Genomic DNA, 24278 nt, shown 5'->3' with positions numbered 1-24278 from the left:
ATGTGTAGCTGGGCTCTGCAATAATTAGCTCCCAGAGCAATTACAAATACCTTTTGTTATTTTAATAGCGTCATTACAACTAGCAACATGACAGGCAGTCACCTCTAAGCAGGACTCAGTAGAAACGCTATGTGTTGGATTTGTCCATGTCTAGCTAAATTAACCTAGCTACCAGAACAGATGTGGAGAATTTATACTACAGTTTTAAGGGATCTCTCTGAAGGTTTTAGATGATACAATGGTGCTTCGTCCTCTGGATGAAGAACCATACATCTCGGCTTGGTTTCATTGCATTATTATTTGGGGAACGTTGACATGCCATTTGTGTTGACGGATGGATGAAAATAATGTAATTATAGTATCGTTATACATAGGTTAGCAGAAAAATCCGCATGAGATACCCATAGAACTGAGCCCTACTCCATTTCAGCACCATGCCGTGGTCTCAGGTGCTGTCCAGACTCGAAACATTTCAGCACCATGGCACGGTCCCCTGACGCCAAGAAACGTGTCAGCACTATGCAGCGGACAGCTCCATAGTGCTGAAATAGTTCAAGCCCCCTAGAACATCATTGATTTTAAATTATTCTAGGTGCAAGTGGTTATAATTTATTGCACGTCCTAGTTTTGCAGTTTTGCAACCTCAGAATTATAGCTAATGGATGGCAGCGAGTTACGTTTTTGTGCATGGCGATGAATAAGGATGCTTGATAAACCATAAATTAAACGCAAAAACGTGCACTTACAAATATTTTCGTTTGGCAGAACTTTGACAAGCTATGATCTGTTTTCTGATAACATTGACAGTTCATATAGACATTAGACTTAGGCCTAATTGTGACATCATGTGTGTATGACATCTTTGAAGAATGCCCTGGCTTGAGCCAATCGGTATCGAGTATTCAACAATGCTTTGGCATAATTCACTTCAGTTGTCTGCCGATGGTTCACTGATGTTTTTTCAAAGGAGTTATTAGTATTTCCTCTAAACAGCCTACAACAATAAGCTACACATCATGTCAGATGACAGCAAGGTATGGTTCATTTAGCCTATTTTGAGTTTAGAGGAGAAATTACTAACAATATAGTAGGTCACTACCAAAGCAATAGGTCTCACTGGTTTGATCCATGGACTGAAATCTGACCACTATTGCCGTTTTGTTTAAAATAGGAGCGAGTAAGTTGTTTCACAAAGTCAAAACCTAGGACTGATATTGACCTCTCATTTATCCACCAGAGCGTGAAATGGGAGGATCCCCCGGATGACCAAAATAAGGTTGTGGGGAATATGAAGGATGAAACAGAGACACATGAGACCAACAAGAACAGGACAGGAGGCAAGGTAAGACATATGCTGTCCTTTACACATGTTCTGCCTACTTAGGCATCACTAAATCCTAGCCTTAAAGCATTAGGAGGAGACGCTACACTGACCTTAGATCTGCTATGAGACCTATAATCTGTTGTCATGTAGGCTAAACGAAAGTCCAGTGGCCGTGCCAAGAAGACTTCCGTGGAGGAGGACAGCAGCATTGGTGCAGGTCCGAGATTACTTCATGTTGGGTGCAGGTTGTGTTCAAATTCATCAGCACTGATCTGAGAAGATAGTATCTATATAGGTGAAAGCAATATAGTGGAGGCCCGCAGAGAGATGTGCTTTTACCTGTCCAGTGCAATCAAATCACTAAAGGTGAAGGAAATTAGGGATCAAGTTCAGATTCAACTTTAGATTTCTCTTTGCGGTTTCCCAGAGTCTTCTCAGACACCCGGGTGTGGTTTCCGGGAAAGGGAATCTATCATTGAGCAGCTGGAGAAGGAGGCTCAGAGGACTCTAATGCCTTCTCTCAAGATTGAGACATGCTGTGCCCCAATCCTCCTCTCCTTCCTGAGGAGTCTAACTGATGAGCAAGTCCCATGTCTTTTTCCAACCTCACATAAAACAACTCTGAATTTATAGTCACAGTACACCTTCCAACCACAAATGGGATTTTAGACACTACACCTAACATCACTGTAACCACACCCCTAACTCTTCCTGTAAATCAAGAACAAAATGTCACATGTACTTGCTAATAGCTTAATTAAATGCACTTTTATTTTCCCTAACATGGCTATCAAGTGACTCCACTAACTCAATACCAGTGTGCAGGTAAAATATGTTTCCTTTCTTTTCTTTTCTCTAGCCAATGGAGAGTGATTCAGCATGGCATGAAAAATAACGTAAGTCTCTCCACATAAGGTTCTGGTCAAAGTTGTGCGCTATATAGGGAATGGTGTCATGGAATTGCTTGATTGACAAAAACATTACTCTGTTTGTTGGCCATAGCTCACATTCGAGCAGCTCTCCATGCTGTGTCTGAAGATTGTTAAAGTCGTGACCCAGACAGCCCTCCGCATTCTCCTACCAGCGCTAGCTCGTATCATGGGGGTGAACCTGAGGAGTGGGGCAACCTCCCCAGAATCCCAGTGCTCTCTGACAGGGTCTGAGGATTCCTTATGCAGTCTGGATGAGAGAGAGAAAATGCTGCTGACCAGTGAGATGAACTACTGGACTAAGGAGAGGAGGAGGAATGGCAGTGCAGGGTGCCGCCATAAATCCACTCGCAGAACCTCATCACCATGCTGTTCGCCTAAGAGGTATGTTCACAGCAATATTTCAACTTAATAATTGCAAGACCCGACCCATACTTATCATAAATTATTAACTTGGAATTCACACCTTGTAGTTTTAAGTTCTGGTCAGAAATGTTGCCACTGAGTGGGTGGGTCCAGGTGAAAGTCATTTTTAACTGGGTAAGCCATTAAGTCATCTATGAATAAATAGATCAGGTACATGCCTTTCAGAATTAATCATATTCTGATGTCGTACAAACATAAAAATCAGGCAAGAAATCGTGTCAGTTGGCTTTAGGCTTCTAGAACTAAGGTGGTATGAGAAGTAAACCATCAGTGCTCTAATTTGGTTATTGGCATAAGTGGTGATTGTGTGTTTATCTTCAAGGTCCCAGACCTCATTGCAGAGCTTGCCTGCAACTAGAGAGGCTCCCCTCATGGAGGAGCCTCTGAAGGCTCTTTTTGGGGTAACGGAAGAGAGCCTCCTGATATCCCTGGTTGAGGGTCACTCCAACCCCAGCTCCTCCGAGTTGAGCTGTGCTATCGTGGGAGAGGTAGTACACCAGCTTAACTCTGGCCTCTCAGTGGCCATTCAGGCCAGCTCGGGGAGTTGCCCCCCTATGGACAGTCAGGACATAGCAGCAGGCAAGGAGGTCATTCGGGTAGTCTCGGTGCAGATCCTGGCCGAGCTACAGAGCCAAACGTCTGAGCCAGAGTGGGTAGGGTTTATCGAGCCCCTCATGGACCCTGTGACCGATGATGTGCTGGATGCCATTGTCGGCACAATGGACAAAATGGCACAGGACTTCAACATCCTATTGGATCTGGCCAAGAAGATGACAATCTTGGGGTCTAAATTTCTGACCAATCTTCAATGTGACCTTGATGTTGAGTGTCCATCTGGGAAAGAAGGGACCACTCACTTTCTCAAAGAGACTGGATCCTCTACCAGTGTGGTGGCCAGAAAGATTCAGACCCTCTCTAGCCCCGACTTTCAGTCTAAAGCCCTGAAGGCGGTGAGCACCATCCTTACAAGGAAAGTCAGCAGCTCTTCTGGCATGGCTCCTTCCTCTAGGCCTTCTAGTGCTGCTCCTAGCCTTACTGAAGCTCCCCTGAATACCAGCTGCATAGCCCTGACACCTGTAACCTCCACTGCCACAGTGATTGTTAAGGCATTTGTGGGAGGCATGGAGACGATAGCATCATTTGAAGGCACATGTGAAGCAGTTGATTGGCCAGTTCCTGTAAATGACCACAAAACAGGATCTTCACAGATGATAACCTTCTCTCTAGCCCGCACACTCTACGGCCGTATACGAGCAAAGCTGAGGGACCTTTTAACTCTATCCGCTCGAGAAGAAGGTGTGGCTAAGGATGCTTCTCTTCAGGAGTCTTCAGACACCCTGGAAAAGGCAACTGTTTCAACTGTTGAGGTCCAGTTACCCAGCACCGAACTTAGTAGAGTTCCCAGTGAGAGCCAACCAATACCAGCTCTCTGTCTCTCCAATCTGGATACCAGTACTCAAGAAGTTCTTAGCAGTGTTTTTTCCATCTACAAGTCAGAGTTATCAAAAGTGGAGAGTAAATCCTTGGCCATTGTCAGTTCATCTGATGAGTCCCTAGAGGCTTGTTGGTTTGTTGATAGTGTCCTATCAAAGCTCGATGACTATACTATTTCCCAGTCACCCTCACCCAATGAAGACTTGAGCGTGAGTACTCAATATTCTCAACTGAGCTCAGAAGAGAGTGTCAGAATCACAGAGTCCTCTACTACTCTGATTCAGAGCATTAAGAAGCTCTCTAGCAATGACTTCCAGACTCAGGCAGAAGAGGCAGTGAGTAAAGTGCTGATGAGATCCAGTCATTCCTTTATCACACAGATCAGCCATACTGGTCTTCAGAAAAGTCTGCAGGCTGGCTTATCATCTAGCTCACCATCAGAGATCCATGTCCTTTCAGAATCCATGTCCTCCATGTCCTCTGAGAATACAGCCTCTGGATTAGTGGAAACCTTTGTCAAAGGAATGGCGACTATTTTCCAGAAAAATGAGTCCACTGGCACTGTGCTACTGGAAAGAAGTGGGAGAGTTTCGCAGTGCTCCCACGGGGGCTCCCAACTGGATGATACTGAATTGAGTGTTAAAATATCAGAGGAGAAGCTTTGGTCAACAGCTAAGACCATCTGCGTCAGTATGAAGAACACACTTAAGGATTTCTTCACAGGGCTGAAGCCACCCGGATCCGAAAGGACAGAAAATGCTTCTTCCAAAGAGACCCTTGGGGAAATCCTGGTTGCTATCCAGAGTGAAATCTCAAACTTAGGGCGAATGAAGGATTCCAGGGAGCTCCTTCAGATCAATGATATGGTAGGAACTATGCTGAAGGAGGTTGAGAAAAGTGAGGATGACAGTGAACAAGTCTGCCAAGACATCCCTAGAACCTGTTCATCTTTGTCCACTTCTTTAAATGGTCGTAGTTCCTTGTCCAGCTCTTCAAAGAGTCCTAGGTCAGAGTGTGAGTTAGAGATCAACCTCCCTGGCACTCCCATCCCTGACGAAGTGCCTTTTGATCTGACCTGCCCCATCGTCAGGAGCTCCTGCATCGACACCAGGGTCTCTAAAATGCCAGAGATTTCTTCAAGTGACCTAAAGACAAAGATGATGGCACACACAGATGAACCCCTGCATCGTAACAGTCCAATGACTGACAGCAGTCGACCACCGAGTGCTAAAGCCTCTTTTCGATCCTCCACTCCGTCTTTCACCAGCAAGGGAACCTCTTTGGTACCAAAGGGAGATGGGATTGACATTGAAGAGAAGGAGGAGTGTATCCCCAGCAGCTCTGGCCATCTGAGGGAGCTCTTAATCACCCCGGACATCAGCAGTGCCACTGCATTCCCACTGCAGTACTTGATGGACTCCAGCAAAGATGATGGCATCTGTTTTGTCACCATACTGGTGATAAGGTTGCTATCGGAGATCAGACCCTCAGCCCTAGATGGACCCTCCCAACAGGTAGCAGATCTGACAGAAACATCCCAGCAACTCATCAGACAAGTCCTGTCTGAGTTCTGTGCTGCATCTAGATTCTCCAGAACACAGGCATATTCCCAGAACCTGAACATCCAAAGGGTGTTCAGAGGTGTACATAAAAACCTCATGGAGGAGTTTGGCTCTTATAACACCCTGCAAGCAGCTATTTCCTCCCAGGACCCTGCATTTGACAGAGTCCTGGTAAAGTCCTTGACCCAGCAGCTGGTACAGGGATGCAAGGAGGCGTCAAGACCAGCTTCTGCTGCAACAAACCCATCAGACCAGGCTGAGACAGAGAGGGGGGCTGAGCAGAAAGCAAGAAGGAGCTTCCTTTGCTTTTCAATGACCAAACTCAGGATCAACTTCAAGGTATAGCAGGGAGTTAGCATTTGTTTTTGGTTCCAGTTAGGTGCTGATGTTATTGATATGATAAGACCAATACATGAGATAAATATGTTTTATTAATCACTAAATTGTTGCCTTGGATTCAGAAGTGTTCCATTTATTTATTTATTCTCTGTACCATTTTCTTTACCTTTCTTCTGTTAGCGTTCCAAGAGAGGAAACAAAAAGGACTGCCATTCAGTCCAGGAACAGACTGAGATTCCCTCTACTGATGGACATTGCATAGGTAAGGACTTTAGAGCTCTGCTATAGCTTGTAGTTTTGTTTAGGTGTGTGTTAGAAACATAGGTATGCCTACCAAACTCATAGCACTGTTATTTTTCAACGTTACTATACTGCATCTCTCTCTCTCTCTTACCCCATCCATTTCTCTTGTGTTTCTAGCTCCAGTTGGAGAGGTTTCTCCCTCCATATCTCAGCCTGTCAAAAAACGATCCTTGATTGTCAGGGTCTTTTCAGCAATGATGAAGCCATTCAGGCGCTTCACCAAGAAGAACCTGTAACCTGTTACGCTGCATGAAGAACTACTTTTGTAACAGCAAGACTTTTGACAAGAGGAATTTCTGCATGTCTACCCTTTCAAAGTATATTTGATCAAATAAATGGCAATGATTTTACAAGAATTTCAAGTGTTTTGGAAGATTAGTAAAACTGAAGCAGCTTTTCTCAGAGAAATGCACTAGTTCCCCCTTGGTTATACATTTATTGTGTAGTTTTTGAGTTGGCAGGACTTGGGGCAGCAGGTAGCCTTGTGGTTAGAGCGTTGGGCCAGTAACTGAAAGGTTGCTAGGTCAGATCCCTGAGCTAACAATGTAAAAATATGACGTTCTGCTCCTGAACAAGGTAGTTAACCCACTGTTCCTAAGCTGTCATTGTAAATAAGAATTTGTTCTGAACTGACTTGTCTAGGAAAATAAATAAGATAACCACAGCTTGACTCTAATACAATAGTTGCTGCATAGACTGTCAGATAACCAGATGTTGTCTATTAATTTAGTTTGATTGGTAAGAGCTTATTAGCAGCAAGGGGAAAACACATAGAGGAAAATTAGCTATCTGCAGCTAGATGTTTTCTATATGTTGAAAATATAAGGTCCAAAAGTTGACAGTGTATGTCAGAGCAAAAACCAAGCCATGAGGTCGAAGGAATTGTCCATAGAGCTCAGAGACATGATTGTGTCAAGACACAGATCTGGGGAAGGGTACCAAAACATTTCTGCAATATTGAAGGTCCCCAAGGACACAGTGGCCTCCATCATTCTTAAACGGAAGAAGTTTGGAACCACCAAGACTCTTCCTAGAGCTGGCCGCCAGGCCAAACTGAGCAATCGGGGGACAAGGGCAGTGCAGTGGAGCAGCAGTGCAGTGGAGTAGCTTCAACAGCCATAGGCCCAGGGATTTCACATCACATTCCATGATGAAATGCAGAATACGGCTTCACACAGAACAATCACCAAACCCATAAGATAACATGGGATAACATGGGATAACAAAGGGCTTTATAAATAAATTGTACTGATTGATTGATGATTGATTGTATGAAATGGAGTAGAATCTCCATCATATAAAATGAACATTGAGCACTGTCTCCATGGAGTACAGCACTGCAGCCTTAGGCAATGTATATTTACGTGGTGCATAACATTATCTCATATCACATGCATGGCAAAATATGATTGATGTAATTAGATGCTCTGGAGAGATCCCACCCTCCTTCCCCAACACATGTAGAATACTTAGAAACCACCAGAAACCTGTGAAATAGATCAACAGATGATGTTGTATCTCCTCTCAAGGTCTGTTGGTTTACAGTATCTCAGAATCAGGAACTGTCATATCCCATGTGATATGTCAAAACAAGTTGATGCATGTGTTATCATGGTGCATTGGGTTTGTATTTGTATTTTTTGTGGATCCCCTTTAGCTGCAGCAGCTACTCTTCATGGGGTCCAGTAAAATGTAGGCAGTTATACAATTGTAAAAACATTCCTATACATTCACAACAGATTTCACAAAATCCATGTTCCTGTTTGATTTCGGGGGTAGGCTGTCAACAGCATGTACTGTGACACTATGATATGTATTCTGATCAAGTCAACAATACTTCTAGGCATATCTGACGTCATGTATTTGATATCTTTATGTGAAGGTTAATGTCCAAATTGACATCAGTTCATTGTGTTTGAGGACGGTTCACTGACGGGGTTTCGAGGGATACGATTAGATTAGACGAGTTTAACAGTTACAGAAGAGCTACAGTAGCCTATCAGAACAGCTGCAGTATCAGAGGCGCAGAGCCTTAATTAACGGGCTACACATAATGGCTGACGACAGCCAGGTAAGGTTAATTTTAGCCTACGTTTAACGAGCTTTACAGTTGTCCTAATTCCATCTTGTTCTAATGGCAAGTCTGCCTTAAGTGCAGAAACGATGGTTGATATTAGAAAATAAGTATGATTGGAAGTTTAGGCAAGTAATTCATTGGGGAATTGTTGTGGGATGTTAGCATAACATATTGCGCGTGTAGCATTCGTGCCATGGAGGATTGGGCAGGCCGGCAGGTTGCTACAGGATCCTAGTATCATGTATGTTATAGAGATCAGATCTGGCTGACTTTTTCACCTGAACTGCTCATTGGCTGTCCATAATGAGCCCAGCGAGCAGGATGTGTAGCTGGGCTCTGCAATAATTAGCTCCCAGAGCAATTACAAATACCTTTTGTTATTTTAATAGCGTCATTACAACTAGCAACATGACAGGCAGTCACCTCTAAGCAGGACTCAGTAGAAACGCTATGTGTTGGATTTGTCCATGTCTCGCTAAATTAACCTAGCTACCAGAACAGATGTGGAGAATTTATACTACAGTTTTAAGGGATCTCTCTGAAGGTTTTAGATGATACAATGGTGCTTCGTCCTCTGGATGAAGAACCATACATCTCGGCTTGGTTTCATTGCATTATTATTTGGGGAACGTTGACATGCCATTTGTGTTGACGGATGGATGAAAATAATGTAATTATAGTATCGTTATACATAGGTTAGCAGAAAAATCCGCATGAGATACCCATAGAACTGAGCCCTACTCCATTTCAGCACCATGCCGTGGTCTCAGGTGCTGTCCAGACTCGAAACATTTCAGCACCATGGCACGGTCCCCTGACGCCAAGAAACGTGTCAGCACTATGCAGCGGACAGCTCCATAGTGCTGAAATAGTTCAAGCCCCCTAGAACATCATTGATTTTAAATTATTCTAGGTGCAAGTGGTTATAATTTATTGCACGTCCTAGTTTTGCAGTTTTGCAACCTCAGAATTATAGCTAATGGATGGCAGCGAGTTACGTTTTTGTGCATGGCGATGAATAAGGATGCTTGATAAACCATAAATTAAACGCAAAAACGTGCACTTACAAATATTTTCGTTTGGCAGAACTTTGACAAGCTATGATCTGTTTTCTGATAACATTGACAGTTCATATAGACATTAGACTTAGGCCTAATTGTGACATCATGTGTGTATGACATCTTTGAAGAATGCCCTGGCTTGAGCCAATCGGTATCGAGTATTCAACAATGCTTTGGCATAATTCACTTCAGTTGTCTGCCGATGGTTCACTGATGTTTTTTCAAAGGAGGTATTAGTATTTCCTCTAAACAGCCTACAACAATAAGCTACACATCATGTCAGATGACAGCAAGGTATGGTTCATTTAGCCTATTTTGAGTTTAGAGGAGAAATTACTAACAATATAGTAGGTCACTACCAAAGCAATAGGTCTCACTGGTTTGATCCATGGACTGAAATCTGACCACTATTGCCGTTTTGTTTAAAATAGGAGCGAGTAAGTTGTTTCACAAAGTCAAAACCTAGGACTGATATTGACCTCTCATTTATCCACCAGAGCGTGAAATGGGAGGATCCCCCGGATGACCAAAATAAGGTTGTGGGGAATATGAAGGATGAAACAGAGACACATGAGACCAACAAGAACAGGACAGGAGGCAAGGTAAGACATATGCTGTCCTTTACACATGTTCTGCCTACTTAGGCATCACTAAATCCTAGCCTTAAAGCATTAGGAGGAGACGCTACACTGACCTTAGATCTGCTATGAGACCTATAATCTGTTGTCATGTAGGCTAAACGTAAGTCCAGTGGCCGTGCCAAGAAGACTTCCGTGGAGGAGGACAGCAGCATTGGTGCAGGTCCGAGATTACTTCATGTTGGGTGCAGGTTGTGTTCAAATTCATCAGCACTGATCTGAGAAGATAGTATCTATATAGGTGAAAGCAATATAGTGGAGGCCCGCAGAGAGATGTGCTTTTACCTGTCCAGTGCAATCAAATCACTAAAGGTGAAGGAAATTAGGGATCAAGTTCAGATTCAACTTTAGATTTCTCTTTGCGGTTTCCCAGAGTCTTCTCAGACACCCGGGTGTGGTTTCCGGGAAAGGGAATCTATCATTGAGCAGCTGGAGAAGGAGGCTCAGAGGACTCTAATGCCTTCTCTCAAGATTGAGACATGCTGTGCCCCAATCCTCCTCTCCTTCCTGAGGAGTCTAACTGATGAGCAAGTCCCATGTCTTTTTCCAACCTCACATAAAACAACTCTGAATTTATAGTCACAGTACACCTTCTAACCACAAATGGGATTTTAGACACTACACCTAACATCACTGTAACCACACCCCTAACTCTTCCTGTAAATCAAGAACAAAATGTCACATGTACTTGCTAATAGCTTAATTAAATACACGTTTATTTTCCCTAACATGGCTATCTAGTGACTCCACTAACTCAACATCAGTGTGCAGGTAAAATATGTTTCCTTTCTTTTCTTTTCTCTAGCCAATGGAGAGTGATTCAGCATGGCATGAAAAATAACGTAAGTCTCTCCACATAAGGTTCTGGTCAAAAGTTGTGCGCTATATAGGGAATGGTGTCATGGAATTGCTTGATTGACAAAAACATTACTCTGTTTGTTGGCCATAGCTCACATTCGAGCAGCTCTCCATGCTGTGTCTGAAGATTGTTAAAGTCGTGACCCAGACAGCCCTCCGCATTCTCCTACCAGCGCTAGCTCGTATCATGGGGGTGAACCTGAGGAGTGGGGCAACCTCCCCAGAATCCCAGTGCTCTCTGACAGGGTCTGAGGATTCCTTAGGCAGTCTGGATGAGAGAGAGAAAAGGCTGCTGACCAGTGAGATGAACTACTGGACTAAGGAGAGGAGGAGGAATGGCAGTGCAGGGTGCCGCCATAAATCCACTCGCAGAACCTCATCACCATGCTGTTCGCCTAAGAGGTATGTTCACAGCAATATTTCAACTTAATAATTGCAAGACCCGACCCATACTTATCATAAATTATTAACTTGGAATTCACACCTTGTAGTTTTAAGTTCTGGTCAGAAATGTTGCCACTGAGTGGGTGGGTCCAGGTGAAAGTCATTTTTAACTGGGTAAGCCATTAAGTCATCTATGAATAAATAGATCAGGTACATGCCTTTCAGAATTAATCATATTCTGATGTCGTACAAACATAAAAATCAGGCAAGAAATCGTGTCAGTTGGCTTTAGGCTTCTAGAACTACGGTGGTATGAGAAGTAAACCATCAGTGCTCTAATTTGGTTATTGGCATAAGTGGTGATTGTGTGTTTATCTTCAAGGTCCCAGACCTCATTGCAGAGCTTGCCTGCAACTAGAGAGGCTCCCCTCATGGAGGAGCCTCTGAAGGCTCTTTTTGGGGTAACGGAAGAGAGCCTCCTGATATCCCTGGTTGAGGGTCACTCCAACCCCACCTCCTCCAGCTCCTCCGATTTGAGCTGTGCTATCGTGGGAGAGGTAGTACACCAGCTTAACTCTGGCCTCTCAGTGGCCATTCAGGCCAGCTCGGGGAGTTGCCCCCCTATGGACAGTCAGGACATAGCAGCAGGCAAGGAGGTCATTCGGGTAGTCTCGGTGCAGATCCTGGCCGAGCTACAGAGCCAAACGTCTGAGCCAGAGTGGGGAGGGTTTATCGAGCCCCTCATGGACCCTGTGACCGATGATGTGCTGGATGCCATTGTCGGCACAATGGACAAAATGGCACAGGACTTCAACATCCTATTGGATCTGGCCAAGAAGATGACAATCTTGGGGTCTAAATTTCTGACCAATCTTCAATGTGACCTTGATGTTGAGTGTCCATCTGGGAAAGAAGGGACCACTCACTTTCTCAAAGAGACTGGATCCTCTACCAGTGTGGTGGCCAGAAAGATTCAGACCCTCTCTAGCCCCGACTTTCAGTCTAAAGCCCTGAAGGCGGTGAGCACCATCCTTTCAAGGAAAGTCAGCAGCTCTTCTTGCATGGCTCCTTCCTCTAGGCCTTCTAGTGCTGCTCCTAGCCTTACTGAAGCTCCCCTGAATACCAGCTGCATAGCCCTGACACCTGTAACCTCCACTGCCACAGTGATTGTTAAGGCATTTGTGGGAGGCATGGAGACGATAGCATCATTTGAAGGCACATGTGAAGCAGTTGATTGGCCAGTTCCTGTAAATGACCACAAAACAGGATCTTCACAGATGATAACCTTCTCTCTAGCCCGCACACTCTACGGCCGTATACGAGCAAAGCTGAGGGACCTTTTAACTCTATCCGCTCGAGAAGAAGGTGTGGCTAAGGATGCTTCTCTTCAGGAGTCTTCAGACACCCTGGAAAAGGCAACTGTTTCAACTGTTGAGGTCCAGTTACCCAGCACCGAACTTAGTAGAGTTCCCAGTGAGAGCCAACCAATACCAGCTCTCTGTCTCTCCAATCTGGATACCAGTACTCAAGAAGTTCTTAGCAGTGTTTTTTCCATCTACAAGTCAGAGTTATCAAAAGTGGAGAGTAAATCCTTGGCCGTTGTCAGTTCATCTGATGAGTCCCTAGAGGCTTGTTGGTTTGTTGATAGTGTCCTATCAAAGCTCGATGACTATACTATTTCCCAGTCACCCTCACCCAATGAAGACTTGAGCGTGAGTACTCAATATTCTCAACTGAGCTCAGAAGAGAGTGTCAGAATCACAGAGTCCTCTACTAGTCTGATTCAGAGCATTAAGAAGCTCTCTAGCAATGACTTCCAGACTCAGGCAGAAGAGGCAGTGAGTAAAGTGCTGATGAGATCCAGTCATTCCTTTATCACACAGATCAGCCATACTGGTCTTCAGAAAAGTCTGCAGTCTGGCTTATCATCTAGCTCACCATCAGAGATCCATGTCCTTTCAGAATCCATGTCCTCCATGTCCTCTGAGAATACAGCCTCTGGATTAGTGGAAACCTTTGTCAAAGGAATGGCGACTATTTTCCAGAAAAATGAGTCCACTGACACTGTGCTACTGGAAAGAAGTGGGAGAGTTTCGCAGTGCTCCCACGGTGGCTCCCAACTGGATGATACTGAATTGAGTGTTAAAATATCAGAGGAGAAGCTTTGGTCAACAGCTAAGACCATCTGCGTCAGTATGAAGAACACACTTAAGGATTTCTTCACAGGGCTGAAGCCACCCGGATCCGAAAGGACAGAAAATGCTTCTTCCAAAGAGACCCTTGGGGAAATCCTGGTTGCTATCCAGAGTGAAATCTCAAACTTAAGGCGAATGAAGGATTCCAGGGAGCTCCTTCAGATCAATGATATGGTAGGAACTATGCTGAAGGAGGTTGAGAAAAGTGAGGATGACAGTGAACAAGTCTACCAAGACATTCCTAGAACCTGTTCATCTTTGTCCACTTCTTTAAATGGCCGTAGTTCCTTGTCCAGCTCTTCAAAGAGTCCTAGGTCAGAGTGTGAGTTAGAGATCAACCTCCCTGGCACTCCCATCCCTGACGAAGTGCCTTTTGATCTGACCTGCCCCATCGTCAGGAGCTCCTGCATCGACACCAGGGTCTCTAAAATGCCAGAGATTTCTTCAAGTGACCTAAAGACACACACAGATGAACCCCTGCATCGTAACAGTCCAATGACTGACAGCAGTCGACCACCGAGTGCTAAAGCCTCTTTTCGATCCTCCACTCCGTCTTTCACCAGCAAGGGAACCTCTTTGGTACCAAAGGGAGATGGGATTGACATTGAAGAGAAGGAGGAGTGTATCCCCAGCAGCTCTGGCCATCTGAGGGAGCTCTTAATCACCCCGGACATCAGCAGTGCCACTGCATTCCCACTGCAGTACTTGATGGACTCCAGCAAAGATGATGGCATCTGTTTTGTCACCATACTGGTGATAAGGTTGCTATCGGAGATCAGACCCTCAGCCCTAGATGGACCCTCCCAACAGGTAGCAGATCTGACAGAAACATCCCAGCAACTCATCAGACAAGTCCTGTCTGAGTTCTGTGCTGCATCTAGATTCTCCAGGACACAGGCATATTCCCAGAACCTGAACATCCAAAGGGTGTTCAGAGGTGTACATAAAAACCTCATGGAGGAGTTTGGCTCTTATAACACCCTGCAAGCAGCTATTTCCTCCCAGGACCCTGCATTTGACAGAGTCCTGGTAAAGTCCTTGACCCAGCAGCTGGTACAGGGATGCAAGGAGGCGTCAAGACCAGCTTCTGCTGCAACAAACCCATCAGACCAGGCTGAGACAGAGAGGGGGGCTGAGCAGAAAGCAAGAAGGAGCTTCCTTTGCTTTTCAATGACCAAACTCAGGATCAACTTCAAGGTATAGCAGGGAGTTAGCATTTGTTTTTGGTTCCAGTTAGGTGCTGATGTTATTGATATGATAAGACAAATACATGAGATAAATATGTTTTATTAATCACTAAATTGTTGCCTTGGATTCAGAAGTGTTCCATTTATTTATTTATTCTCTGTACCATTTTCTTTACCTTTCTTCTGTTAGCATTCCAAGAGAGGAAACAAAAAGGACTGCCATTCAGTCCAGGAACAGACTGAGATTCCCTCTACTGATGGACATTGCATAGGTAAGGACTTTAGAGCTCTGCTATAGCTTGTAGTTTTGTTTAGGTGTGTGTTAGAAACATAGGTATGCCTACCAAACTCATAGCACTGTTATTTTTCAACGTTACTATACTGCATCTCTCTCTCTCTCTTACCCCATCCATTTCTCTTGTGTTTCTAGCTCCAGTTGGAGAGGTTTCTCCCTCCATATCTCAGCCTGTCAAAAAACGATCCTTGATTGTCAGGGTCTTTTCAGCAATGATGAAGCCATTCAGGCGATTCACCAAGAAGAACCTGTAACCTGTTACGCTGCATGAAGAACTACTTTTGTAACAGCAAGACTTTTGACAAGAGGAATTTCTGCATGTCTACCCTTTCAAAGTATATTTGATCAAATAAATGGCAATGATTTTACAAGAATTTCAAGTGTTTTGGAAGATTAGTAAAACTGAAGCAGCTTTTCTCAGAGAAATGCACTAGTTCCCCCTTGGTTATACATTTATTGTGTAGTTTTTGAGTTGGCAGGACTTGGGGCAGCAGGTAGCCTTGTGGTTAGAGCGTTGGGCCAGTAACTGAAAGGTTGCTAGGTCAGATCCCTGAGCTAACAATGAAAAAATATGATGTTCTGCTCCTGAACAAGGTAGTTAACCCACTGTTCCTAAGCTGTCATTGTAAATAAGAATTTGTTCTGAACTGACTTGTCTAGGAAAATAAATAAGATAACCACAGCTTGACTCTAATACAATAGTTGCTGCATAGACTGTCAGATAACCAGATGTTATCTATTAATTTAGTTTGATTGGTAAGAGCTTATTAGCAGCAAGGGGAAAACACATAGAGGAGAATTAGCTATCTGCAGCTAGATGTTTTCTATATGTTGAAAATATAAGGTCCAAAAGTTGACAGTGTATGTCAGAGCAAAAACCAAGCCATGAGGTCGAAGGAATTGTCCATAGAGCTCCGAGACATGATTGTGTCAAGACACAGATCTGGGGAAGGGTACCAAAACATTTCTGCAATATTGAAGGTCCCCAAGGACACAGTGGCCTCCATCATTCTTAAACGGAAGAAGTTTGGAACCACCAAGACTCTTCCTAGAGCTGGCCGCCAGGCCAAACTGAGCAATCGGGGGAGAAGGGCAATGCAGTGGAGCAGCAGTGCAGTGGAGTAGCTTCAACAGCCATAGGCCCAGGGATTTCACGTCATGTATCACATGAAGAGGCATGTGTGTTCTCCAGACGTGATACCTTGTCATGGACCTGCTGTTTCGATCTTCGCTCTCTCTCTCCCCCACCTCTCTCTTTCTCTCTCTCTCTCCCTCTCTCTCTCTCTCTCTCTCTCTCTACCACACCTGCTGTCTCGACCTCTGAATGTTCGGCTATGAAAAGCCAACTGATAATTACTCCGGAGGTGCTGACCTGTTGCACCCTCTATAACCACATTATTTTGTTGACTGCTGGTCATCTATGAAGAATGTTTGAACTACAGTACTTGAAGAACGATCTGGCCTTAATGGCCATGTACATTTTATAATCTCCACCTGCACAGCCAGAAGAGGACTAGCCACCCCTCAGAGCCTGGTTCCTCTCTAGGTTTCTTCCTAGGTTCCTGTTTTTCTAGAGAGTTTTTCCTAGCCACTGTGCTTCTAAATCTGCATTGCATGCTATTTAAGGTTTTAAGCTGGGTGTCGGAATAAGCATTTTGTGACATCTGCTGGTGTAAAAAGGGCTTTATACATAAATTGTACTGATTGATTGATGATTGATTGTATGAAATGGAGTAGCATCTATCCATCATATAAAATGAACATTGAGCACTGTCTCCATGGAGTACAGCACTGCAGCCTTAGGCAATGTATATTTACGTGGTGCATAACATTATCTCATATCACATGCATGGCAAAATATGATTGATGTAATTAGATGCTCTGGAGAGATCCCACCCTCCTTCCCCAACACATGTAGAATACTTAGAAACCACCAGAAACCTGTGAAATAGATCAACAGATGATGTTGTATCTCCTCTCAAGGTCTGTTGGTTTACAGTATCTCAGAATCAGGAACTGTCATATCCCATGTGATATGTCAAAACAAGTTGATGCATGTGTTATCATGGTGCATTGGGTTTGTATTTGTATTTATTGTGGATCCCCTTTAGCTGCAGCAGCTACTCTTCATGGGGTCCAGTAAAATGTAGGCAGTTATACAATTGTAAAAACATTCCTATACATTCACAACAGATTTCACAAAATCCATGTTCCTGTTTGATTTCGGGGGTAGGCTGTCAACAGCATGTACTGTGACACTATGATATGTATTCTGATCAAGTCAACAATACTTCTAGGCATATCTGACGTCATGTATTTGATATCTTTATGTGAAGGTTAATGTCCATATTGACATCAGTTCATTGTGTTTGAGGACGGTTCACTGACGGGGTTTCGAGGGATACGATTAGATTAGACTAGTTTAACAGTTACAGAACAGCTACAGTAGCCTATCAGAACAGCTGCAGTATCAGAGGCGCAGAGCCTTAATTAACGGGCTACACATAATGGCTGACGACAGCCAGGTAAGGTTAATTTTAGCCTACGTTTAACGAGCTTTACAGTTGTCCTAATTCCATCTTGTTCTAATGGCAAGTCTGCCTTAAGTGCAGAAACGATGGTTGATATTAGAAAATAAGTATGATTGGAAGTTTAGGCAAGTAATTCCAATTGGGGAATTGTTGTGGGATGTTAGCATAACATATTGCGCGTGTAGCATTCGTGCCATGGAGGATTGGGCAGGCCGGCAGGTTGCTACAGGATCCTAGTATCATGTATGTTATAGAGATCAGATCTGGCTGACTTTTTCACCTGAACTGCTCATTGGCTGTCCATAATGAGCCCAGCGAGCAGGATGTGTAGCTGGGCTCTGCAATAATTAGCTCCCAGAGCAATTACAAATACCTTTTGTTATTTTAAAAGCGTCATTACAACTAGCAACATGACAGGCAGTCACCTCTAAGCAGGACTCAGTAGAAACGCTATGTGTTGGATTTGTCCATGTCTCGCTAAATTAACCTAGCTACCAGAACAGATGTGGAGAATTTATACTACAGTTTTAAGGGATCTCTCTGAAGGTTTTAGATGATACAATGGTGCTTCGTCCTCTGGATGAAGAACCATACATCTCGGCTTGGTTTCATTGCATTATTATTTGGGGAACGTTGACATGCCATTTGTGTTGACGGATGGATGAAAATAATGTAATTATAGTATCGTTATACATAGGTTAGCAGACAAATCCGCATGAGATACCCATAGAACTGAGCCCTGCTCCATTTCAGCACCATGCCGTGGTCTCAGGTGCTGTCCAGACTCGAAACATTTCAGCACCATGGCACGGTCCCCTGACGCCAAGAAACGTGTCAGCACTATGCAGCGGACAGCTCCATAGTGCTGAAATAGTTCAAGCCCCCTAGAACATCATTGATTTTAAATTATTCTAGGTGCAAGTGGTTATAATTTATTGCATGTCCTAGTTTTGCAGTTTTGCAACCTCAGAGTTATAGCTAATGGATGGCAGCGAGTTACGTTTTTGTGCATGGCGATGAATAAGGATGCTTGATAAACCATATATTAAACGCAAAAACGTGCACTTACAAATATTTTCGTTTGGCAGAACTTTGACAAGCTATGATCTGTTTTCTGATGACATTGACAGTTCATATAGACATTAGACTTAGGCCTAATTATGACATCATGTGTGTATGACATCTTTGAAGAATGCCCTGGTTTGAGCCAATCGGTATCGAGTATTCAACAATGCTTTGGCATAATTCACTTCAGTTGTCTGCCGATGGTTCACTGATGTTTTTTCAAAGGAGGTATTAGTATTTCCTCTAAACAGCCTACAACAATAAGCTACACATCATGTCAGATGACAGCAAGGTATGGTTCATTTAGCCTATTTTGAGTTTAGAGGAGAAATTACTAACAATATAGTAGGTCACTACCAAAGCAATAGGTCTCACTGGTTTGATCCATGGACTGAAATCTGACCACTATTGCCGTTTTGTTTAAAATAGGAGCGAGTAAGTTGTTTCACAAAGTCAAAACCTAGGACTGATATTGACCTCTCATTTATCCACCAGAGCGTGAAATGGGAGGATCCCCCGGATGACCAAAATAAGGTTGTGGGGAATATGAAGGATGAAACAGAGACACATGAGACCAACAAGAACAGGACAGGAGGCAAGGTAAGACATATGCTGTCCTTTACACATGTTCTGCCTACTTAGGCATCACTAAATCCTAGCCTTAAAGCATTAGGAGGAGACGCTACACTGACCTTAGATCTGCTATGAGACCTATAATCTGTTGTCATGTAGGCTAAACGAAAGTCCAGTGGCCGTGCCAAGAAGACTTCCGTGGAGGAGGACAGCAGCATTGGTGCAGGTCCGAGATTACTTCATGTTGGGTGCAGGTTGTGTTCAAATTCATCAGCACTGATCTGAGAAGATAGTATCTATATAGGTGAAAGCAATATAGTGGAGGCCCGCAGAGAGATGTGCTTTTACCTGTCCAGTGCAATCAAATCACTAAAGGTGAAGGAAATTAGGGATCAAGTTCAGATTCAACTTTAGATTTCTCTTTGCGGTTTCCCAGAGTCTTCTCAGACACCCGGGTGTGGTTTCCGGGAAAGGGAATCTATCATTGAGCAGCTGGAGAAGGAGGCTCAGAGGACTCTAATGCCTTCTCTCAAGATTGAGACATGCTGTGCCCCAATCCTCCTCTCCTTCCTGAGGAGTCTAACTGATGAGCAAGTCCCATGTCTTTTTCCAACCTCACATAAAACAACTCTGAATTTATAGTCACAGTGCACCTTCTAACCACAAATGGGATTTTAGACACTACACCTAACATCACTGTAACCACACCCCTAACTCTTCCTGTAAATCAAGAACAAAATGTCACATGTACTTGCTAATAGCTTAATTAAATACACATTTATTTTCCCTAACATGGCTATCTAGTGACTCCAATAACTCAACATCAGTGTGCAGGTAAAATATGTTTCCTTTCTTTTCTTTTCTCTAGCCAATGGAGAGTGATTCAGCATGGCATGAAAAATAACGTAAGTCTCTCCACATAAGGTTCTGGTCAAAAGTTGTGCGCTATATAGGGAATGGTGTCATGGAATTGCTTGATTGACAAAAACATTACTCTGTTTGTTGGCCATAGCTCACATTCGAGCAGCTCTCCATGCTGTGTCTGAAGATTGTTAAAGTCGTGACCCAGACAGCCCTCCGCATTCTCCTACCAGCGCTAGCTCGTATCATGGGGGTGAACCTGAGGAGTGGGGCAACCTCCCCAGAATCCCAGTGCTCTCTGACAGGGTCTGAGGATTCCTTAGGCAGTCTGGATGAGAGAGAGAAAAGGCTGCTGACCAGTGAGATGAACTACTGGACTAAGGAGAGGAGGAGGAATGGCAGTGCAGGGTGCCGCCATAAATCCACTCGCAGAACCTCATCACCATGCTGTTCGCCTAAGAGGTATGTTCACAGCAATATTTCAACTTAATAATTGCAAGACCTGACCCATACTTATCATAAATTATTAACTTGGAATTCACACCGTGTAGTTTTAAGTTCTGGTCAGAAATGTTGCCACTGAGTGGGTGGGTCCAGGTGAAAGTCATTTTTAACTGGGTAAGCCATTAAGTCATCTATGAATAAATAGATCAGGTACATGCCTTTCAGAATTAATCATATTCTGATGTCGTACAAACATAAAAATCAGGCAAAAAATCGTGTCAGTTGGCTTTAGGCTTCTAGAACTACGGTGGTATGAGAAGTAAACCATCAGTGCTCTAATTTGGTTATTGGCATAAGTGGTGATTGTGTGTTTATCTTCAAGGTCCCAGACCTCATTGCAGAGCTTGCCTGCAACTAGAGAGGCTCCCCTCATGGAGGAGCCTCTGAAGGCTCTTTTTGGGGTAACGGAAGAGAGCCTCCTGATATCCCTGGTTGAGGGTCACTCCAACCCCAGCTCCTCCGAGTTGAGCTGTGCTATCGTGGGAGAGGTAGTACACCAGCTTAACTCTGGCCTCTCAGTGGCCATTCAGGCCAGCTCGGGGAGTTGCCCCCCTATGGACAGTCAGGACATAGCAGCAGGCAAGGAGGTCATTCGGGTAGTCTCGGTGCAGATCCTGGCCGAGCTACAGAGCCAAACGTCTGAGCCAGAGTGGGTAGGGTTTATCGAGCCCCTCATGGACCCTGTGACCGATGATGTGCTGGATGCCATTGTCGGCACAATGGACAAAATGGCACAGGACTTCAACATCCTATTGGATCTGGCCAAGAAGATGACAATCTTGGGGTCTAAATTTCTGACCAATCTTCAATGTGACCTTGATGTTGAGTGTCCATCTGGGAAAGAAGGGACCACTTACTTTCTCAAAGAGACTGGATCCTCTACCAGTGTGGTGGCCAGAAAGATTCAGACCCTCTCTAGCCCCGACTTTCAGTCTAAAGCCCTGAAGGCGGTGAGCACCATCCTTACAAGGAAAGTCAGCAGCTCTTCTGGCATGGCTCCTTCCTCTAGGCCTTCTAGTGCTGCTCCTAGCCTTACTGAAGCTCCCCTGAATACCAGCTGCATAGCCCTGACACCTGTAACCTCCACTGCCACAGTGATTGTTAAGGCATTTGTGGGAGGCATGGAGACGATAGCATCATTTGAAGGCACATGTGAAGCAGTTGATTGGCCAGTTCCTGTAAATGACCACAAAACAGGATCTTCACAGATGATAACCTTCTCTCTAGCCCGCACACTCTACGGCCGTATACGAGCAAAGCTGAGGGACCTTTTAACTCTATCCGCTCGAGAAGAAGGTGTGGCTAAGGATGCTTCTCTTCAGGAGTCTTCAGACACCCTGGAAAAGGCAACTGTTTCAACTGTTGAGGTCCAGTTACCCAGCACCGAACTTAGTAGAGTTCCCAGTGAGAGCCAACCAATACCAGCTCTCTGTCTCTCCAATCTGGATACCAGTACTCAAGAAGTTCTTAGCAGTGTTTTTTCCATCTACAAGTCAGAGTTATCAAAAGTGGAGAGTAAATCCTTGGCCGTTGTCAGTTCATCTGATGAGTCCCTAGAGGCTTGTTGGTTTGTTGATAGTGTCCTATCAAAGCTCGATGACTATACTATTTCCCAGTCACCCTCACCCAATGAAGACTTGAGCGTGAGTACTCAATATTCTCAACTGAGCTCAGAAGAGAGTGTCAGAATCACAGAGTCCTCTACTAGTCTGATTCAGAGCATTAAGAAGCTCTCTAGCAATGACTTCCAGACTCAGGCAGAAGAGGCAGTGAGTAAAGTGCTGATGAGATCCAGTCATTCCTTTATCACACAGATCAGCCATACTGGTCTTCAGAAAAGTCTGCAGGCTGGCTTATCATCTAGCTCACCATCAGAGATCCATGTCCTTTCAGAATCCATGTCCTCCATGTCCTCTGAGAATACAGCCTCTGGATTAGTGGAAACCTTTGTCAAAGGAATGGCGACTATTTTCCAGAAAAATGAGTCCACTGACACTGTGCTACTGGAAAGAAGTGGGAGAGTTTCGCAGTGCTCCCACGGGGGCTCCCAACTGGATGATACTGAATTGAGTGTTAAAATATCAGAGGAGAAGCTTTGGTCAACAGCTAAGACCATCTGCGTCAGTATGAAGAACACACTTAAGGATTTCTTCACAGGGCTGAAGCCACCCGGATCCGAAAGGACAGAAAATGCTTCTTCCAAAGAGACCCTTGGGGAAATCCTGGTTGCTATCCAGAGTGAAATCTCAAACTTAGAGCGAATGAAGGATTCCAGGGAGCTCCTTCAGATCAATGATATGGTAGGAACTATACTGAAGGAGGTTGAGAAAAGTGAGGATGACAGTGAACAAGTCTGCCAAGACATCCCTAGAACCTGTTCATCTTTGTCCACTTCTTTAAATGGTCGTAGTTCCTTGTCCAGCTCTTCAAAGAGTCCTAGGTCAGAGTGTGAGTTAGAGATCAACCTCCCTGGTACTCCCATCCCTGACGAAGTGCCTTTTGATCTGACCTGCCCCATCGTCAGGAGCTCCTGCATCGACACCAGGGTCTCTAAAATGCCAGAGATTTCTTCAAGTGACCTAAAGACAAAGATGATGGCACACACAGATGAACCCCTGCATCGTAACAGTCCAATGACTGACAGCAGTCGACCACCGAGTGCTAAAGCCTCTTTTCGATCCTCCACTCCGTCTTTCACCAGCAAGGGAACCTCTTTGGTACCAAAGGGAGATGGGATTGACATTGAAGAGAAGGAGGAGTGTATCCCCAGCAGCTCTGGCCATCTGAGGGAGCTCTTAATCACCCCGGACATCAGCAGTGCCACTGCATTCCCACTGCAGTACTTGATGGACTCCAGCAAAGATGATGGCATCTGTTTTGTCACCATACTGGTGATAAGGTTGCTATCGGAGATCAGACCCTCAGCCCTAGATGGACCCTCCCAACAGGTAGCAGATCTGACAGAAACATCCCAGCAACTCATCAGACAAGTCCTGTCTGAGTTCTGTGCTGCATCTAGATTCTCCAGAACACAGGCATATTCCCAGAACCTGAACATCCAAAGGGTGTTCAGAGGTGTACATAAAAACCTCATGGAGGAGTTTGGCTCTTATAACACCCTGCAAGCAGCTATTTCCTCCCAGGACCCTGCATTTGACAGAGTCCTGGTAAAGTCCTTGACCCAGCAGCTGGTACAGGGATGCAAGGAGGCGTCAAGACCAGCTTCTGCTGCAACAAACCCATCAGACCAGGCTGAGACAGAGAGGGGGGCTGAGCAGAAAGCAAGAAGGAGCTTCCTTTGCTTTTCAATGACCAAACTCAGGATCAACTTCAAGGTATAGCAGGGAGTTAGCATTTGTTTTTGGTTCCAGTTAGGTGCTGATGTTATTGATATGATAAGACCAATACATGAGATAATATGTTTTATTAATCACTAAATTGTTGCCTTGGATTCAGAAGTGTTCCATTTATTTATTTATTCTCTGTACCATTTTCTTTACCTTTCTTCTGTTAGCGTTCCAAGAGAGGAAACAAAAAGGACTGCCATTCAGTCCAGGAACAGACTGAGATTCCCTCTACTGATGGACATTGCATAGGTAAGGACTTTAGAGCTCTGCTATAGCTTGTAGTTTTGTTTAGGTGTGTGTTAGAAACATAGGTATGCCTACCAAACTCATAGCACTGTTATTTTTCAACGTTACTATACTGCATCCTCTTCTCTCTCTCTTACCC

At 44.4% G+C, this 24278-nt stretch overlaps 3 protein-coding genes across 3 annotated transcripts; all 3 read left to right on the top strand.

The window, feature by feature from the left end:
* The first annotated feature begins 1016 nt into the window (after positions 1-1016).
* LOC116360574 (uncharacterized) lies at positions 1017-6990 on the top strand. The gene is made up of 9 exons (XM_031815413.1): positions 1017-1034; positions 1238-1342; positions 1475-1541; positions 1752-1905; positions 2184-2220; positions 2327-2637; positions 3002-6014; positions 6195-6276; positions 6435-6990. The coding sequence occupies exons 1-9, from the start codon at positions 1017-1019 to the stop codon at positions 6551-6553; spliced, it is 3906 nt and encodes a 1301-aa protein (XP_031671273.1). The 3' UTR covers positions 6554-6990.
* Positions 6991-9942: 2952 nt separating this feature from the next.
* Positions 9943-14733, top strand: LOC116360571 (uncharacterized). The gene is made up of 6 exons (XM_031815400.1): positions 9943-10057; positions 10190-10256; positions 10467-10620; positions 10899-10935; positions 11043-11353; positions 11718-14733. The coding sequence occupies exons 1-6, from the start codon at positions 10004-10006 to the stop codon at positions 14731-14733; spliced, it is 3639 nt and encodes a 1212-aa protein (XP_031671260.1). The 5' UTR covers positions 9943-10003.
* Positions 14734-17519: 2786 nt separating this feature from the next.
* LOC116360569 (uncharacterized) lies at positions 17520-24203 on the top strand. Its single transcript, XM_031815389.1, has 8 exons — positions 17520-17537; positions 19104-19208; positions 19341-19407; positions 19618-19771; positions 20050-20086; positions 20194-20504; positions 20869-23881; positions 24061-24203. Exons 1-8 carry the CDS (start codon positions 17520-17522, stop codon positions 24166-24168), a joined length of 3813 nt encoding a protein of 1270 aa, XP_031671249.1. The 3' UTR covers positions 24169-24203.
* The last annotated feature ends 75 nt before the right edge of the window (positions 24204-24278 follow it).

This window comes from Oncorhynchus kisutch, linkage group LG3 (assembly GCF_002021735.2).
Source record: "Oncorhynchus kisutch isolate 150728-3 linkage group LG3, Okis_V2, whole genome shotgun sequence".
In the NCBI taxonomy this organism is placed as follows: domain Eukaryota; kingdom Metazoa; phylum Chordata; class Actinopteri; order Salmoniformes; family Salmonidae; genus Oncorhynchus; species Oncorhynchus kisutch.
The sequence above is the reverse complement of the archived record's forward strand: the minus strand, read 5'-3'. Positions and strand labels throughout refer to the sequence as shown.

What these genes read in the sequence shown, in the direction of transcription:
- LOC116360574 (XM_031815413.1), top strand. An exon ending in AACTCAGGATCAACTTCAAG is followed by an intron (nt 6,015 to 6,194) that starts GTATAGCAGGGA and finishes TTCTTCTGTTAG; the next exon opens with CGTTCCAAGAGAGGAAACAA. An exon ending in TACTGATGGACATTGCATAG is followed by an intron (nt 6,277 to 6,434) that starts GTAAGGACTTTA and finishes TTGTGTTTCTAG; the next exon opens with CTCCAGTTGGAGAGGTTTCT.
- LOC116360571 (XM_031815400.1), top strand. Translation starts at nt 10,004, where the DNA reads ATGAAGGATGAAACAGAGACACATGAGACCAACAAGAACAGGACAGGA. An exon ending in GGACAGCAGCATTGGTGCAG is followed by an intron (nt 10,257 to 10,466) that starts GTCCGAGATTAC and finishes GCGGTTTCCCAG; the next exon opens with AGTCTTCTCAGACACCCGGG. An exon ending in AGCATGGCATGAAAAATAAC is followed by an intron (nt 10,936 to 11,042) that starts GTAAGTCTCTCC and finishes TGTTGGCCATAG; the next exon opens with CTCACATTCGAGCAGCTCTC.
- LOC116360569 (XM_031815389.1), top strand. An exon ending in AGAACAGGACAGGAGGCAAG is followed by an intron (nt 19,209 to 19,340) that starts GTAAGACATATG and finishes GTTGTCATGTAG; the next exon opens with GCTAAACGAAAGTCCAGTGG. An exon ending in CTGAGGAGTCTAACTGATGA is followed by an intron (nt 19,772 to 20,049) that starts GCAAGTCCCATG and finishes TCTTTTCTCTAG; the next exon opens with CCAATGGAGAGTGATTCAGC.